The following is an 18,445-nucleotide window of genomic DNA, read 5'->3' on the forward strand; positions in this document are numbered from 1 at the left end:
AGCGATCTGCCGCATCGGGCAGATTTTTGTTGCTTTGGGGCTTTTGGTTATTTAGATTTGTCAGTACTCTAAATAGTTAAAATCAGAGTAGAATTGGAGGTAAACAAGAAAAATCAAAAGCTCTACTTGTACTGTTTGAAGGGGTCACTTTTTTGCAGACAGAAGTGTAATTTAAAAACTTTTTCAAATGAATCAAATGCCGGCTACATATCGGCGACGGGATACACGTGAAAACCTCTTGAAAGAGCGCAAGTGGCTTTTCTCGGAAAGAGAAGTACCTTTTGGTTAACCTTTCCACAAGTGAAGTATCAAGCTCATTGGACAACTTCTCCCATTTGGAAGGATTAACTGGTGTACAAATGTTTCTATCTTAAAGAAGATGAACTTTCGGATCTGTGGGTACTTGCTGTGATGGTTCCTCTCTGTATTATTTCAATAATGGTCTATTCTGTTTGTGTAGACACCTGTGTGCTAACAGATGTCTGTAGTTAATGGATCTTCAGCACTGAAGCTTTCAGAAGTTTTAAATTATTTTCTTAAATACCAAGTTTAAGTTGTTTTCTGTCTTGCAGTGGTTTGTGTTATGTGATTGCAAGTTCTCCAGCACCGTTGGACAGGTAAAGTGCCATCCTGATCTCCAACACGCAGGGCTAGCTTTGTGTCTGAGCCTGACGATGAGCTGTACTGCCCCGTCCGCAGGCAGAGCCACAGGAGGGAAGTCTGAGACTCCCCTTTTGGCTCTGCTCTCGCTCTCAGCCTAAAGGCCATTTGATTTCTTCTGCGAGATAAAGCACGTCATGTTTGTCCTTTGCAGTTACTATTTCACAGCGGGCTTTGCTTCTGCACGACTAGGAAGAGCCTAAGGACGGTATCTGTAGTGTGGAGGGCAGCCTTGTGTTTTGTTCCCCAACAATTTTTGGGTGTCCTTTGGCATAGCTGCAGGAGGGTTAGCACCACAACTTTCTGCTTCTGGTTGAAGTTACAGAACTATTCATTGGGCTTTGGTTAAAGAAGGTCCAGGACTGAACATTACTGGTATTCAGGGTTCATAGGGAGGTGGTACCATCTTTGGAGCTGAGTTAGGAAGCCAATGATGTTTTATCTTAAAAACAGACAAACAAAACCCCCAAACCAACCAACACCCAATCAACCAAGGGAAAATCCCTCAAACCTAAAAAGGTCTAGTGCAGTGGTCTATCACTTTCAGCAGTCTTCATTCCTGGGCTGTTCTGAGCTTTGTTGTGTCCTTCTGAAGTTATTTTCTACGGGAATTTGGTGCTGCTGCTTGGCACGTTCCTGCTTGTATCGCAATGAAAGTGTGCGTTTGCAGGGAGTCTGCTGGGTGCAGAGTTTGTCTGGGATATGGCGTTATGAAGTAGTAAATTTTCTGTTGCTTAATCTAATATTCTAGAGAAAAACACTAGTGGAGGGAAAGGAGAATGTTGCTTCACCTTCCAGAAGTGCCATTAGAGATCTTGGTCTTGTTACAGTCTTTTCTATGCCATTACTTGTACGAACAGTAACGTATGAGGATTTTAAATCTATTGCAGTCAGAAAGTACAAAGAAAGAGCAAGTGTCAGTACCAACAGACAGCAACCCACTGCATTAAAGAAAGGGAGGCAATGCTTGTGCCAGCCCACTCCCTCAAAGATCTAATCTCAGCAGGGTGAGTTTAACCCTCATTTATTTTATGGTGGATTAACTAAGTCCTGTGACCTGCCTCTGTGATGTTAAATGCTACTCAAAACGCGCACCAGATTTGTGTTGCTCTTTGATGTGACAATATCCGTTCTGCACCTTCGCTCCTGTTTTCTTCTCCTTTTTCAAAGTACCGGTTCATTGCCTCCCTCTCCGTGGAGGTGGCTGCATTTCGGGGGCACTGGCTGTGTACACAGTATCTGCAGCGTTAGGCTGGAAGACACTGCGGGCTCTTGCGCTTTTGAAACTTGGGCTGCTCCCAGCACAGGCCCCAGCTGAGCAGGATGGGCTGTAGGGACAGGCCTATGGAGACCGAGCATTGAAACAGAACAGACGTTGACAGAGAAGCTCTTGGAGTAGCACTCTGGCAAGGACACCAGACCTGGAAATGCCAGGGTAGATGCCAAAACAGGCAGGGTAGAGCTGGGGCGGTGACCGAGGGCAGGGCTGCTCCCTTGTCAAGAGAACTAGCCCAGAACTGAAGGTGCTGGCGGGTCTCTCCTGTCTTCTAATCCTCCACTCAATCAGCTCCTTGCTTGGCAAATCTTTGGACGTGACAAAACTAAAGCTCTTGTGTTCATGACGTTCCCGTTGCTGTGACTGAGTGACATCATTTCTTGTCTCTGGTTTCTCCTGCCTTTGTTTATGTGCTTGACTGCAAACGCTTCCTCTGATAGCGGCATGTTTATAAGCCTTAAATGAGTTGACCTAGTACCTTTGAGCTCTATACTGAAGCCCCAGGCTCTGGCTGCTTAAAGGTATTTAAAATAAACAGCTTTTTCTGCAAAGGTGTATCATGGCACCGGCACGGGGGGGGGCTGCAATGGGGCTGGACAGCTGAGGTCCCCCTGGAGAGGCATCCCTGGGCTACCCAGCCTTCTACTGCCGCAGGCTCATTTGGAAATGGCCTTTCCACACAAGACCAGTGCTTAATACATCACTCGGGCTTTGTTCATTGTCTACAGTTAGTAGTCTAACCTAGGTTCAGCAAAGTAATTAGGAGAAATAATTAACAGCTCTCAGGGATGAGGCAACCTCTCTCTCCCTCCCCTCTCCCTCACCATGTGGTGCACCTTGGTAGTGACTCAGAAAACACAAGAGGACATTATGAATCAAAAAATAAGTCTTTACCTGTAATTAACTGTGCACACAAAAAGGAAAACGTGGTGATCGAGCAGCAATTGATAGTTGCTTTACTGGAGGAGGATACATCAGAATCAAATGCTCATGGCAAAATGTCCCTTTAAGTTGTGGTTCTTTTATAACATTTAATCCAAACAAAAATAAGTCTCTACCAAAAAAAGTATTTGAACCGTACACTATACGGACATGTGTGGATAAGACACTGCACTCCTCACGTACCATATGCCTAATGGCCCCTGCGTTCTCCGTAAGTGCAAGAAAACAAAACCCAGCAATGAAAATACAAAATCAATGCAGCGACTAGAGTTGTAGGCAACAGTATGTGCGTGGCCAGGCCAGGCCGATGGTGGGACATGGGACTATGCAACAAGGATGGACCAGAGTCCCCCCTTCCCTCCCTCCCTTTCCCTGCCTGTTGTGTTACGGGGCTCTGGCATTGTCATGACAGGCTCTTTCAAAACAGGACACTAAGGAGAGGAAAATAAAAAGAACACCCCAGCCTATACCAAAGTAAATAAAGTAATAATAAAAAAAATATCCCTTGGATCGCGGCACTATTTCACCAGGGCCCCAGTGGCCCCGGCCCCAGGTTGCCCTGTGCGGAGCAGGGAAGGAGAGTTGCTGCGCGGAGGGAAGGACGGGCCCCGTCTCCCCACCGGGCTGCGGGACCGCGGTCCCGGCACAGGCTGGTGCAGTCCCCGCGCCGCTGCTCGGCAGCCGGCTCTGCGCTGCGGCCACCCCGGCTGCTGCCGGGATGGGTTCGTGGGCAGGAGTCAGCCCCTGATATTCTGCATACCCCTCTGCTTGGAAAGTGGACCAGAAGACGTTGTGCAAGTCCTAGTGTGAAGGAAGGCGGAGGAGACGGTGGGGAGAGCCACCCAGTACCTTAGTCTCCCCAGGTCCCTCAGGTGACGTGCCTGGGCTGGGCTCCCTCCTCTGTGGCTTCAGAGGTCCACCCAGCCGCGCAGCTGGAGGGCGAGCACCCCGAGGAGGATGGTGCCGAGGCTGCCACGCACGCCGGGGGCACCATCGCAGTCCTTTTTGTCAGCTTCGCACCTGGATTGCTGGCACAGGACCCCCTTGAAGCCCACAGGGCAGACGCAGCGCTGGTTCTGGTAGCAGGTGCCGCCATTCTGGCAGAGCAGGAGCTCGTCATCGCAGACGTTGGCTGTGAGGTGGGAGGGAGGGAAGGACTTGGGTATTAATCTGGGGTATGTTAAACCCCTTGACTGCAGCAGAAACTAGAAGCTTTTGGCTTTCTTCTCTAGCTCCTAGGGGTTAAATTACCCAACCCTCGTAGCGCTAGAGCAGCCCCAAGGCCAGAGGAACACAGTGGGGGCTGCAAACTCCAGGGGCAAAGCTATAAACTCATTTTGGATGTGGGAGGAACGGCTGGAGTCTGCTCACCCTACACCCTGAGCATCACAGGGCACCCGAGCAGGTGGTGCTGAAGATCCCCCTCTTGTTTGGGCCCATCTTGCACCTCCCTCTGTCCCTCTGGGTCAGGGAAACATGATGCTGCCGGGGTACTTACGGAAGCAGCCCTGTCTCCAGTAGTAGTTGGGCAGGCAGTCATCGCACTTGGGCCCCGTGGCACCTTCTTTGCATTCACAGTAGCCGGTCTCGTTGCAGCGGTCGTGCATGGAGCCGATCTGGTTGCAGTTACATTCTGGCCAAAGACAGGGCTGTTAGTGCCTGTCCTGCCTGGGGACTTTGTGCCCGCTAATGCCCTGAGGGAGGTGTTGGGGCCTTTGAAAGGCTGGCTGCATGCTACGGGCGGGCTCTTAGAGACCAAGGGACTGGGAGGGCATGGTTTCGTGAGGGGCTCCAACAGTGCAAACAGCCACGGGTGCAAAGACCACCCCCCTTTGGAACTGAGCAGCTCCTGGTAGAGCAGTGCATCTGAATCAAGTTGGAAAGATATTTGGGCTTCATTTTCAGGGAAGAGAAGCCTTGGTGGGCTGCAGAGACCGTAACGACTGTTGTCCTGGGGGAACATACAGGTGGACACACCACCCTCCAGAGAGGGGCTGAACTGAAGCCCACCCCATAGAGCGAGGTCCCTCACGAGCCATCCCGCGTCCCAGTGCCTCAGCCCGAGGCCGCTGGAGCGCTCACCTATGCATACATTCTCATCGTCCAGCTCTGCCGAGCTGTTGCGGTAGAAGCCCAGGCGGCAGTGCTGGCAGTGCTGGCCCCTCGTGTTGTGCTTGCAGCTCACGCAGGTCACCACGTTCAGGAAGTCGATGTAGCTGCAGCGGTTGGAGTGGCCGTAGCACTCGCAGTCTGCGGAGAGGAGGAGAGAGCTGGGGAGCTGGGCCGGAGCATCCTCCCTCACGCTGGGCGGAGGAGAGGAGCCACGAGGCTTCGGAGGAGGCTCCTGCTTGGGTGAAATGCCATGGCCACTGCCGACGCAGGGCTGGGGTGGGCTGGGCAGGATGAGGGCACACAGTGGCTGCCGTTCTTCACTGCCGTGGGGGGAACGGGCTGGAAGTCAGAGAGCAGAGCAGGGCCAGGGGGCCCTGTCCCCTTGGGGTGAGGACAGGCAGGAGCCAGCCCCTGGCTGTCCCAGGACACGATCTCTTTAAGGACATGCATAATGATGGGAGTCAGGTGTTATTAAAGAGCTGCCTTGTTAATGAGCAGAGCTCAGCTTGGTACCTGGGTTTGGCTCTGGTGGGGCTGTAGGACCTGCAAGGGAGCTGTGCTGGGGTGCAGAGCCCCAGCGAAGGCTCTGACGAGGGCTGCGCTCTGCCTTGCTGTGGCAAGGAGGGGACTGGCCCATGGGATGGGGCTGGCAGAGGGTGCAGCAGCGCTCGCTGCCTCCAGTGATGGGAAGGCCCTGGACAAGGCTGAAGCGGAGCTGAAGCTGCTGCGTGCCCAGGTAAAACCTTGCTGCCTCTCTGGCTTCTTTCCCTCAGCGTCACTTCTCAGCATCCCCCTTGCTGTTGTACCTCCCAAATCAACGCTGGTTGTGAAGTATGGTGACTCTCAGGTTAAAGGCTTAAAATGAATGTATGCAAGGAAGCGTGGCTGGCGTGGGGTCCTTCAAAAGATGGTGGGCAAGCGCGTGAGGGTTTGAACCAGGGCTGCCTGGCACAGCGAAGGGACGCCTGCAAAGGTTGCTGGCGGGGTGGGAGATGCCACCGTCACTTGGCTGAGCACTGCTCCTGTCCCCAGCATGCAGGGCTGACCCCTTTCAGCTGTGGGCATGTGTTAGAAAACAACCAGCTAGGTTTAATTTGTAGCTGGAGGAATTTGATTACTTGCTTCTTGTGTTTGCTTTTTATTACCATGATGGGATGGTGACTACCTTGCAGCGTTAGATTCAGGATGCTGGATCTTTCTGGAAGTTTAAAAGTATAATGCAGGAGGAGAGGAAGTACCCTAGTTGCCTTGTGGCCCAGCTGTCCTGGTCAGGAGGTGTCCCAGCCACCATGGGCAGGGGATAACACGAGCAGAAACAGCATCATCCAGGTCTGAGCTTCCCCAGCCTTCGGAGAGGAGGAGGGAGCCTTGGAGCTGTGGTTTTGTTCCAAGCTCTGGCATTAAACATTCAAGGATGGCAGACGGATGGGAGGGAAGGGTGTGGGTTGGCATGCACATGTGACTGGAGGAGGAGACTTGTCTCAATGAAAGGATGACCAGGGAAGATGGAGCAGGGCAAAGGTTTCCCCATGGTTCACGGCTGCCTGAGGAGGAGCTGAGAGTCTGTTGTAATCCTGACCCTCTGCGAAACAACTTCTGCCTGTTTCACCAATACCCAAAGAATTTCACCTCAAATACTTCTGGCTGCTGCAATTCCCAAGCGTTATTTCACAGTAGGGATGCACTCCTACATACAGCTAACCACGACTCGGATAGACAAACCCTCCCCATCTTCTCCATGTCGGAGGCTGCTGGACCACATCACCTGGGTGAAGACTAGGAGCCCTGGAGCACCGCGCTCCCTCCTCTTACCTTTATATGTTTCAATAGGAGCCACTGGGCCAGATTCTGGTTTGAGCCGGATGAGTTTTGAGCTCTTTGAGGATGCTTAAGAAAAATCAGAGACATGCTTTTTCTCGCCGCTTAGCACCGCTCTGTGTCCTACCCTATCGCGAGCAGCTCTGCTACGAGAACAATGCCGAGCCGAGCCAAGAACACCGCTCTGGCAGCGCTGGCATCTATTTCTGCACCAGACAGCTGGTAGCTGCTAAATGTCTCCTCTTCTCCCCTCCTCAAAGTTTGATGCATGAAAAACCCAATGCACCACACTATTGCAATGCACAGAGACGGGGGCCGAGGCAGAGGAGCTGCTCACACATCCCCCCCTTACGCACGTTCGGTGGCACGAATTGGGTTATTCGGGATAAGGATCTACAAGTCTAAACAGCTTAAAAAAAAAAAAATCTACTGGCCGTGGCCTCAGTTTGATGGAGGTCATGCCAACCAGCACCCAAAAAGCTACTAGGAGTACAGCTAAGAGCACAAACGCTACGGAGGTGGTATCTGGCAGGGCTTGCTGCAGGGTCCTGCCGAGCACGCACCGCTCCAGCCCAGCTTGTCCCTGCCAGCACGTACCTGGCTTCTTCCCGTGCCTCTTGCCTGCAGAGTGTGCTGTGCGCCCTGCTTTGCTCTTCGGAGCTGCTACGTGAGAGGATAAAACATATCTGAGTGCTGTGGTGGGGAGGGGGCTCCCAGGGCCAGCCCAGCACAGTTGGGCTGGGATAATCCCTTAGGGTAAGGGGCTGCCCCAGCCAGGATGGTGCTTCCTTGGGGCTGTGCTGCCCGCCAGACCCCCATCCCACACAGAATGACCGGGGTGCTGGGGGTAAAGGCCGTCGCTTCCAAATCAAGCCGATGGGATTTAGTGCTTGGCGGGGTTTGTGCTTTGGTAACCCCAGTAAGGGGCAAGGTTGAGCAGCGCTGAGATCCCACAGGGTGTTTAGGAACGGGTCCCACCGGTTTTTGTGGCGTGCAAGCCCTTGCACAGCGCTGTGGTGCTCAGGGAGGCTCTGGGTGGGCATTGCCAGCTACATCCCGCCGGTGCTGGTCGCATCCCCACAGTGACAGCGATGGCAGGAGGTGGCCATGCTCCCCACGTCCAGGGTTCAGCCATGGTCAGAGCAGGCCCACTCCTGCCTCTGACGCCATTTGTGAGGCTGCTGTGGCACCAGGGCCTCCTCAGGTCTCCATGTCTTCCCCTGGTCCCATGGTGGGCTGGCACAGAGTGTCCAGACCCTCCTCCACCAACATTGCCTCTCCAGCCTCCATGACAGGCCACCATGGTGCCCAGGCCCTGCTCTGCCAGCACGGCCTCCTCCATCGCCTGGCACGATGGCCAAGCACGCAACATGGCAGCCTCTCCTCACAGGCACTCAGCAGTGCACCCAGCCCAGGGGACCCAGCCCAGGGTCTGAGTCCCCAGCACAGGGGACTCGGCCCAGGACCCAGCACAGGGGGACCGGGGCCTGTTGTTCCCGCCATGAGGTAAGTGGGGCAGCTCAGAAGGGAAGGAGAGCTCAGTGGGTCCCTGGGGTGCTCCAAAGCCCCACATCTCTGCAGTGGGTGCTGCCGGTGGCCCTGGGGGCTATATCCGTGTGTAGAAGCCCCCATGGTTGTGCCTATCCCTCATGAGGAGGGGGCCATGGCCCTCAGGAGGCTCCACGGGGTGTTGGGAGCAGGGTGATCTGCTAACGAGGCTTGGCCCTGTTGGGCCAGAGCAGCTGGTCAGCCCAATTAATCTTGCCCAATTAATCTTGGCCAGGGCAAGGTGCATGCCCCTCGCCCCGTGGCAAGAAACCCCTTCCCAAAGCAGCTGTGGTGCCCATGGGCTCTCCTGGGGCCCAGGGACACACCTGCAGCCATCCCAGCCCCAAACACATCTCCAAAAAGATCTCCATGGGGCTGGATGAGCAGAACGGAGCTGAGGTGGACCCTCTGAGTAGGACAGCAGATTGTACGATGGTGGGTCATGCTGAGGGCGGGTGGGTTGTCCTGGCCTACGGGCACTGGGGGAGAAACCTGTCCTGCCCGTCCTTGGGGACGGGCATGGCCTTACCTCGAATGTTCTCAGGAGGGTCTGGTGGCTTCGGCTTGGGTCCAAGTGCTGCTGCGTTTGATGGGCGCTGAACAGCTTATGGTGGCATCAATTAGGGAGAACATCAGATTAAATACAGATCCCTCTCTTGTTTGCTTAAAAAGGTGGCAAAGGGACACTGGAAGCTCTAGGCAGGTATCTAGGGTGGGTTGGTGGAGCCATATCTGGTTGAGGATGTGTTGAAGGAGGAATGAGGGACAAAGTCTCCTGGAAATTAGAGTCTTTAAGTGTGAAGAGAGACAGAAAAAGTACCCCTAAGGGGAGGGTGTGGGAGCTGCTGGATGGGTGAGTCTTGGCACATGGTAATTACATTGCCCAAGCATGGAGAGAAGCTAAATCTGCAGACCACTGTCAAGACTCAGAAGCCCCCCCTTCTTCAGCACAGACTGTGTCAGCATCATCTGGAATTGATGCCCATGGTGTAGGCCTATCCCTTGTTACTGTATTGAATACAGTTTTGTTTCCCTGTGAGGCCAGAGACAGGCCCAAAAGCACAACAATTCCAAAGAGCCTCAATTGCAGCACTTTCTGCCACCCAGTTGAGTATTTCCAAACACTGGGTTGTGTCCTGGGCCCAGCTTCAGCGGTTGTTATGTTCTGCACTGGAAGGGATGCTAATGTCTACAGCTGGAGCGAGCTACAGGCATCTCAGATGGGAAACGGGGGCTGAGCACCAACGGGCAACTGCCGAAGCGTGTGTGCTGGTGAGAACCCTGAGGAGGAGAAGCTTCAGCCTCAACAGCCAGTGTGAAGCCTCCCAACATTCCCACCAGGAGCAGCTCACCTTAGGCAGTCATGCAGGAGACCTGAAGCAAGGAAATACATAAGAAGGCATCTACGCTATAAGCCACACAGGCCTATCTATTTACAAAGTTATTCTGCTCTACAAACAGACTCCAGTCTCGGGAGACGACAGGATTTCCATGATCCTCTCCGTTCACCCCAGCAGCAAGCTGTGAACAATCTCTTCTACCACTTACCATCCTCATCTTTCATGTATACGACTAAACCCTGAGGCTCAATCCAGCCTCACCAGATTCCCAGCTGCGTGTCGGGCATAGACAAACCCTGAGCTTTTTCCCAGGCGGGAGGAGGAGAGAGATGCATGGAAAACAGAGATGCAGAACTCTAGAAACTAAAGGGTTTGCTGAGCGTTGGGAGCTGGTACTCGCTGGCGGGACCCAGTTCAGCCGCATGTCTCCTACCTTCTGCTCCTGGGCCAGCCTTGGCTGGGGGAGAGCCCACTTGCAGCGGGGCAGCTGCCGACAAGCCGGTGTAGTCTTGCAGCGATCAAAGGGGAAAGCTGTGTTACTGGCTGTACTGGGGGGAGCTGGCAACCAGCGAGGGGCTTTGCAGTGCTCCGATGGAGGGCCGGAGCTTTGGAGGACAAAACCGACCCAACCCTGTGCCGCGCAGGTTTTCGTGCCTTGGCTGCTCCGTGCAAGTGCTGCTGCTGGCATTAGGCAGCTGGTGCAGCCTCGGGCACGGGAGGGGCCGGGCAGCCCTTGCGATGCCAAGGGCAGGAGGGCAGCGGTGTGCTGAGCTGCCCGTTCTCAGCCCCGCTGAACGCACGGCGTTTTGCTCGTGTGTTTGCATAAGGGCCTCGGCGACTGATCTGCGCCCCTCTCTGCTTTGAGATAACGGAACTGAGAATTAGCAGAGGTGTCTTGTGATGGAGGGACAAAGTCCTGGTTTCTAATCCAAACTTCCGGGCCCTCCTTCAGGCTCTGCTTGTCCCTCAGAAATACCAATTAAAGAAATTGCAAGCCACTGCAGAGAAATTAAACCAGCGAGAAAATTATAGATCACTTGTTTGATTTCCCTGCAAACCCTCACCCCCACTGGCTCCATACCCCTCCCCATCTCCTCAATATTGGTAACAATCTTCAGGTTTGCTAGAAAACAAACCAAGGAATAAAATTTTAAAAGCCATATTATTAATTTCAAGCTCCAGTTGGGTAACATAAGGAGGAGGAGGGAAAAAAAAAAAAAAATCTCTCGATCCTTGCCAAGTTTCAAAGGACAAACCCGAGTAGGAGAGAAATGTGATTTCCCAGCCTCGTCAAGGGGATGATAAACAATGCAGAATAAAAAAGAAAAAAAAAAAGATTTATTTATTTATTTTTTTTAACGGCAAGCTCTAAGAGAAGGTGATAGACATTGTCCTTTTCAGCTGGAAAGTGGAAACCAATTGATATTAATACGGTGTTAAAGAGAATATGAAAAAAGCCCTGTGCAAATTGGCAAGGGTTTAATTAGAGTCACAATAAAAAACAGCCCTGAAGGCATTTTGCTTTTTAGTCATTCACATACACCTCCACTCAGTTGCCTTTACAGAGCCAGGAAAATTATTAATGCTCATTATCCCGAGAACCTTTCCCTTGTAGCTCTGGGACACTAATGGACAGTTTTACATTTTGGGAGGGGGAGAGACACATTTCACTCCCAGACCCAGTTCATACAAATGGGCAACACCGGGTGGCTCTTATCTCAGGGGCTTGTATCAGCCTGATGAAAATCACTGGTCTTGGGGGGTTTCTGGGGAAGTAGAATAAATTGACCCAAGAAGTCATGCTTTACAGCAAAAAACATCAGGGGAAAAAGCACTGGAGCAGTGGGGAAGGACCGTGAAAAAGTCCTTCTCAAAACATAAACACGGGGTCCCGTTTCTGCAGGACCTACACAAAGCCAGGCTTTTGGTGCTCTCTTTCTGCTGGAACTCTTAACCATCAAGCAGGGCTCAGGCTGGTTTTGTTTTTCCCAGAGGTGAACTGGCACTGCTGAAACTGCTGCAAACTGGGGGGGGGAAATGGAAGCAGGAAAAAAAAAAGAGCTTTTTTTGCTTATTTTGAATGTGGGAAAAATGTAACAAATGGCAAGGAAGAATTTGACAGGCTTCAAGGAAGGTTTCGAAATAACAGAACTACAGAAGGCAAATGAGAATAGCACTTAATTCCTCCTCCTTAGGGTAACTCTGCGATTTCCCTTCTTTCTACCCATTTTGGCAGCCTCGACTGCCTTCAGACCACAGACCGTGCCCATAAACTCATTCTTCTCCCCCCTCTCACCGCAGGCGACCGGGCACAAAAGCATCCTACGAACATGACCACAGCTCCACCTTGACCGCGGAAAACGCCACGAGCAGCCAAAGGAAGCAGATGTCTAGCAGATCCATGCAACCCAGAGACAACCCAAATCTAATCTACTCCTCTAGCCTACGTGCTACGTTGCTTTCTGCCTTGCCGCTACCCACTAGTGTGCGGAGGCATGAAGGAGAAGGGAAAAACACATCGGTCTGGCTTTAAATACCTGTTTTTTTCTGTGTTTTGCTCATGGGCGCAGAGGCAGCGAACTCAGAGGCTGGTCTGATGATGCTTGCTTGTGGTGGGACGCAGAAATTCAGAGGGCAGAAGACAGTGTGGAAATTAGACGGTGAAACAGCACAGGGATGGGGCAGGGCCCTAACAAGACTCTTTTTCTAAATGTCTGGCTGGCTAAGCTGGCTTTAAAGCAAGGAGGGATTCGTTTAATGCTTCTAAAATTCAGAAGGGAGGTAATGACAGAGTATGTCACTTTGGGACTCTGACCCAGTCTGGGGTTATTGCGTCTCCTGCAAACGGGTGTCTTACCAGGAGCTCGAAGGGTCCTCTCTTTAGCAAGGTGTTTTCCCTGAGGTCCAAGCGAGTTGCATTCACAGCCCCTTTGGGATGTCATGGTACTTAAAGAAGTACTTTATGTTTTGCAGGACTGGAGGGGGAGGAACGTCTCTGGTCAAAAGCAGATCAGAATTAGGCTGTGCCTTGATTCCCTATTGCTGGTCAAAGGCACAGAATGGACCTTTGGCATCAAACCCAGCATGCTGCCCATGTAAGAGAGCAGGTCCCTGAGCTGCTGGGTGGCCCTGACTACCTTCTTATTTGGAGCAGCCCCTCCAGGGGCTGTCTCCATCCCCAGGCACACCATTCCGGGGTTGGACCTGGCTGTGCAGAAACACGGATGGGGGAGAGGAACTCTGAGCTCAGCCCTGACCGTATCAAGCCAGAGACGTGGTGGCTGGACTGTGATTTATTTATTTATTTTGTCCCTTGCCATCAGTTAATGAAAGCATTATGAAAACATTTTCTCTGCCCAGGAAGCAGGTTTTGGAGAAGGAATAAACCCCGAGGTGCGTGACGTCTCCCAGGTCCCTCAGAGCAGTTTGGCGGGAGAGCCTGTCCCCCCCTGCCACCCAACCCCACACAGATGCCATCCTGCCCGCCCCAGATGTATGACACAAGCGAGGCAGAGCACTGCAAGTCATACACAAGATAAGACACTAAACACACCACCCACACGTACACAGCACTTGCAAAAAAATAGACCTAAAATGTTGCTATGGGTGATCATGGATAAAAATCAAATGACCCCAAGTGTGGTGCAGATGTAGACGTGATCCCCTGTCGCTGCTGGGGCCATGGCGATGGTGTGAGCTCTGGGCAGGGGTGGTGGATGAACCTCCTCCTGCACATGTACAGCAAGGACGTGGGTGAGGAGCGCTTCTTAACAGACATGAGACTTGCACTCTTGTGCCCAGGGTCACTCCAGCTCCATGGAAGTTGGAGCTAAACCCTCGGCTTCCTGATAAACTACTCAAGCAGGGTACTTCCATGAATATATCTATATTTGCATAAACATGCAATCAAGTTTCCTCATCCCTTTGACTGGCTTCTGGCAGCTCCCCCAGACAGACTGTTACTAACATACTGTGGGTGTAAAACGTCCTCCTGGGAAATATCAGGCCCAGAAAGCATGGCAAGGGGAGGAATGCGTGTCTAATTCCCCCATGAGAAGCTTAAAAAAAATGTCCTGCTGTTAAGTTTTATCTGCTCATTTCCAAAAGACAAGTGAAAACGCTGTCTCCTTGTTCATGGGGGGAGGGAAGGAGGAACCTCCAGAAAAAGGACAAAAGTTTTCCTCCACAGGGTGATTTTAGAAATTAGGAAAGGGTGCTTCTGGCGTGCGTGTGAGCTCCAGCCCCGCACGCTCCCTGGCTGCTTGTACAGCAGCCGCCTGGGGAGTGTTAGAGTGCGGCTCTGCCCTAGGAAAACTGCCCGTGGAGATGCAGCCAGCCTGCGTTACATCCTTGAGTCTCACCACAGGGACTCGATGTGGGACTGGGAGAGCCGGCAAGGACAGAGCCAGCTTCTCCCTTGACCCGATGTCCCGTCCCTGGCATGGCTTAGCAAAGCCTGCGGGCTGCTCTGAGTCTGGCAGTGAGTGGCAGGAGGTGGCTGCTCGCACGCCGAGGCAGCAGCCCTCCACGGGGAAGGTTCCCTGTCCGAGCGAGCGGCTGGTGGGGCAGAGCAGCACCCAGCGTTCCCCATCGTACTCTGGGAGCAGCACCCAGCAAGTGCAGCAGGGGCAACTCGCCTGCCTGCTCTGGTATCGCATGTGGAGGTCGGGGATAGAGCTGGTTGGGGGTACAATTCCCCTCTCCTTCCAGCCAGGCAAGACCAGATACACGGTTTAATTTTATGGTGGGACAGTAAAGCCTTCATTGCTTTCCTGCCTTGCCTTGTGATGGAACTGTAAGAGAGCATCTCTTGCAGCCGTGCCAGCCCTGTGCAGGACAACATTGCCAAGTGGCTCAAGGAGGGATGGATTTTGAAAACCTTTTCTTTTTAAAAAAACAAAACTGAAAGAAAAAAGGGAAAAGCGTTGCTTTCTCCACATCCAGTCCTGCCTTCACGTCTTGCTGCTCTAATGATAACAGAGCCACAACAGAGCGAGATCAGCTGGTGCAGGGGGATGTCAACCCATGGCGTGGTTGCCTCTTGGCTTTGAGGTGGACCTGCTGTGGCTGGCTGCCTGCTTATAGGGACCATAACGCTTGCTCCTAGCCCGTGTTACACACGTGTCAAAGTGCCCTTGGACCAAATAGAGAGAACAGTAAACCAGGACTGCCCAGAGGCTGCAGGACGTGAACCGAGTCAGGGTGATTTTTATCCATGTCCTTTCATCATCCTACAGAGCAGATAACCAGGGTCACCGACACAGCAGCCTCATGCGTTCCCCACCGCCACCGGAGGAGCCGGCATGGGAAGCAGCCGAAAAGAGGAGCCCGGCAGCAGAGTCCTGGCCCTCCGAGCAAGGCAGGGACCGTGGCACCCACCTGGCTGGGTGGTGGTGGCAGGTAGGGGGGTGCTGGTGGTGGTGGTTGTGGTGGTGGCTGTGGTGGTGGTTGTGGTGGTGGTTGAGGTTGTGGTGGTGGGCGTTGTTGTGGTGGTCGTTTTTGCAGTGGTGGTTTTTGTGGTGGTAACCCGCTGCCGTCGCTCATACGCTAGCAAGCAAAGAGAAGAGGTGGGAGGCACTTACTGGGGGGAATGGAGGGTTTCCTTGCCAGCCCGCATGCCCGCGTGGCTGCCGCTGCTCGGGCTGAACTGGTGACCCATTTCTCAGCACAGTTACAACTGGGGCACCGAGAGGATTAAGGCGATGGCGGCTCGATGACGCCGGATGCGGCGAGCGCGTGTATGCGTGCAGGGGCCGGAGGTTGTGGCTGTATCAGCTTACTCTGTTGGTGCAGATATTGGCTTAAATACTTACAGCTCTATCATAAACTAATTGCCAATTAAGCTGAAAAGGGGAAACGGAAGCATGCCTGGGCAGAGGTGGGGCGAAGAGCAGGCAGGAGGTGCAGAGGAGCCCCAGGCCACCCTGCCAGGATGTGTGCTTCCGCTGCCTGACGTCTACGTGCCAGCTGGCAGAGCCCTGCCTACCCCGGCTCCGTCAACAGCACCGGTCCCTTCTGCCACCCCACAGGCAGTGAACTACCTGCCACTATCAAAACCAACCCGTACCGTTGGCATGTATTCATTTCCACTGGCACCCTTCGTTCAGCGGGGCAAATTAATTGATGGCTTAACGTCAGCAAGCCTCCGTGGAGCTGAGCAGGAGCAGTCCCGGGTGTGGTGCCCACCCCACCGCGCTCGCCACAACAGCCCGAACTAAAATAACACTCGGAACACAAATTCCTACTTAACTTACACCTGCTGCCCTCCTGTCCTTGTTTGTCCCACTGCTTCATGCAGATTATCATGCTTAATTTCATAATAGCCCTGAGCTAGTTTAAATACTTAATTTAGGTCACTTCTAGTCTCCTATGCAGGCTAAATAATCTCTCCTTAACTGGCCTTGGACACAAATCCCTCCTGTCCACCTCCTGCGCATCGCTCCCAGCACCACCCCCAGCTTCTCCCTAGCAGAAAAATGTTATGGGAAACATTTTCCAGTGAAACAAAGGTAGCACTGAGAATGCCGAGCTCTGTTAAGGGGGAAAAAAAGAGTTATCAAAATGGTTTTGACCAGAAAAGCAAAGAATATTTTGGACTGTTAAAACGTTTGATTTTTTAAAATCCTAAATTACTTAAGGGAGACTTTTAATTTTTATTTGAAATTTTTAACCATTCAAATTTAGCTGCTTAAAATCTAAATATGGTTCATTTACCCAGAAAACCCATCCTCCACTTTTCAATTAGGTGCATTTTTCTTAATTGCATTTGCATTTCTCTGAAATTATTTCTCCTCCAATTCTTTCCACTTGCCTGCAAACCAAAGAATTCATTATTCATTCAGCTCTCCAATTTGTTTTCCTTATGGAGGGTAATTCCTAGCCACAAAATTCAAACCCAGGCTTCTGCTTACCCAAAACTCAAGGCTCTTTGATATCAAACTACCTCCAGCTTTGTTAAATAAGGAGTCCTATCATACCATCAATCTTTCAATAGAAATCCCCGCTGAGCTCTACTGTCTTTGCTGCCGACACTTCATAGACATATGTTCATATACATACACGTGTACGTACAGATGTACACACACTCTCTAGATGTTGTTTTATCGATAGCCCAAGGTGACCCAGACTGGATGCTATGCCAAATAATTCAAACCCAGCTCCTTCTCAGAGCAGAATTCTGCAATACTGGGGGGGAAAAGTTCACAGCGAGCACTGGTGATTTTGAAGAGTCTTTTTTTATTTCCTTTCCGGCTGCCATTCTAACGAACCTCATGGGGGGAAACCATGCCAGAGGAAGAGGCAAAATGAAGCTACTGAAGTCAAAGGAAGAAAATATAAGACTCTTTGACAGGACAGAAAATGAGGCATAATTAGGGAAGACTTATTGCCTGGAAAATGATAATGGACAGAAAATAACAATTTTTTTTTCCTAGTGACATCCGCAAGAACCATGCACCGAGGTGTTAAATGCCAGCATTTCAGTTATGTTTTTACTTACTGCCAAAGGCTGAGCCTGCAGCTGCACCTGGAAAAAACAAGAAGAAGCCCGGTCACTGGAAGCAGGATGCCATCGGCTCCGATACCAGCAGAAGATCAAACAAATACATGACACGGGACCAAACAGCAATTAATTAGCAGGGGTCTCGCTCACAGGCATATGAGTTTGCTGCAACATCTTAAAAGCTGCTTTTGTCAAACCACAGAGGCAACCAGACAGTGCTGTCTGGGGTCTTGGCATGTCAAGCCTTTCACCTGGGCAAGAAAAACCAGCACGGTCCTTGGTGATGGGTTTTGGTGTTAACCATTTCCTTGGCCTGCTGTTAAAGCCCAGCAAAGGACAAGCACATCTTCTGAGGTTCACCGGGCTAAGTATGAGCCGTAGGGTCTGAATCGGGTTGTTGTGCCTGGGGCAGTTCTCTGTGAGCGAGAAGGGTTGAACACCCTTCCCACTGCAGCACTTGCTCAACAGGACGCTGCAAAGCCACCAGCTTCAAACCTGCCAGTTGAAGGCCATCCAAGGACCAGCTTCTGGCTTTCAGCACCCAGGAGACTAATGGCCATGGTCCTCTCTACTGTAACAAGCGGATGAATCATGGAAAGTCTCAGCTTTGCGTGAACGTAAAGCACAGGACCAGTGATGGAAGAGGCAGGACCACCAAGGGGAGAGGACTTCAGAGAAATGCCTTTGTTGCAGAGGACGAGGATGATGTTGACGGGAGAGGAGGAAGCAACAGAGAGAGACTTGGGGTGGGGGGTAGGAAGAAGACAGAGTGACATATGGGAAGAGAGAGATGAATGGGAGAAGAAAGAGCAGAGGAGAAAGAGAAATAGGAAGAGACACAAGGAATGGAGAGGAGGGAAAGAGAGAGAACAGCATGTCTGTGCCTGTCAACACCAGAAACTCTCCCAGGCTCCTTTGAAGCAATGCAGCCACTTGGTGGGAGCTGACAAGCTCGTTCCCTTTCAAAGAACCTGCTCGTCTACCAGCCCTGGCACACACAAAACATTCCCGTCACGGCCTTTGGAGCCTGCATTTCAGCTTTGATCATCTTAAAGCACATAAATCTTTCAAAAAATTTGGGGGGAGGGAGGGAAAAGATTCTCTTTGGTAATGCTCAAAGCTGCTGCTTGAAAGGCTGGAGTGGCTACTGTGGCTCCGTGACATTTAAACAAGTCTGCTAACGTGGACTGGACAGAAACCCAGGAGAAACTGGCCCATCTGTGATGTTTCCTGCCGCAATTCCCCTGC

At 52.0% G+C, this 18,445-nt stretch overlaps 1 protein-coding gene across 3 annotated transcripts in view; it reads right to left on the reverse strand.

The window, feature by feature from the left end:
* Window positions 1-2,836: 2,836 nt before the first annotated feature.
* NTNG2 (netrin G2) overlaps window positions 2,837-18,445 on the reverse strand; it is a 52,936-nt gene continuing 37,327 nt past the window's right edge. For 2 of the 3 annotated variants that reach the window (XM_072883042.1, XM_072883041.1), the window contains exons 5-8: window positions 17,195-17,221; window positions 4,961-5,128; window positions 4,377-4,511; window positions 2,837-4,010 (exon numbers count right to left, since the gene is read on the reverse strand). In XM_072883042.1, coding sequence (XP_072739143.1) covers window positions 3,787-4,010; window positions 4,377-4,511; window positions 4,961-5,128; window positions 17,195-17,221 — 554 coding nt within the window. In that variant the 3' untranslated portion in view covers window positions 2,837-3,786. Of the gene's footprint in view, window positions 4,011-4,376; window positions 4,512-4,960; window positions 5,129-7,405; window positions 7,472-8,885; window positions 8,961-12,233; window positions 12,303-15,075; window positions 15,244-17,194; window positions 17,222-18,445 lie in introns of all 3 variants that reach the window. The other variant, XM_072883043.1, reaches the window with a different exon arrangement.

This window comes from Ciconia boyciana, chromosome 18 (genome assembly GCF_034638445.1).
Source record: "Ciconia boyciana chromosome 18, ASM3463844v1, whole genome shotgun sequence".
Classification (NCBI taxonomy): Eukaryota; Metazoa; Chordata; class Aves; order Ciconiiformes; family Ciconiidae; genus Ciconia; species Ciconia boyciana.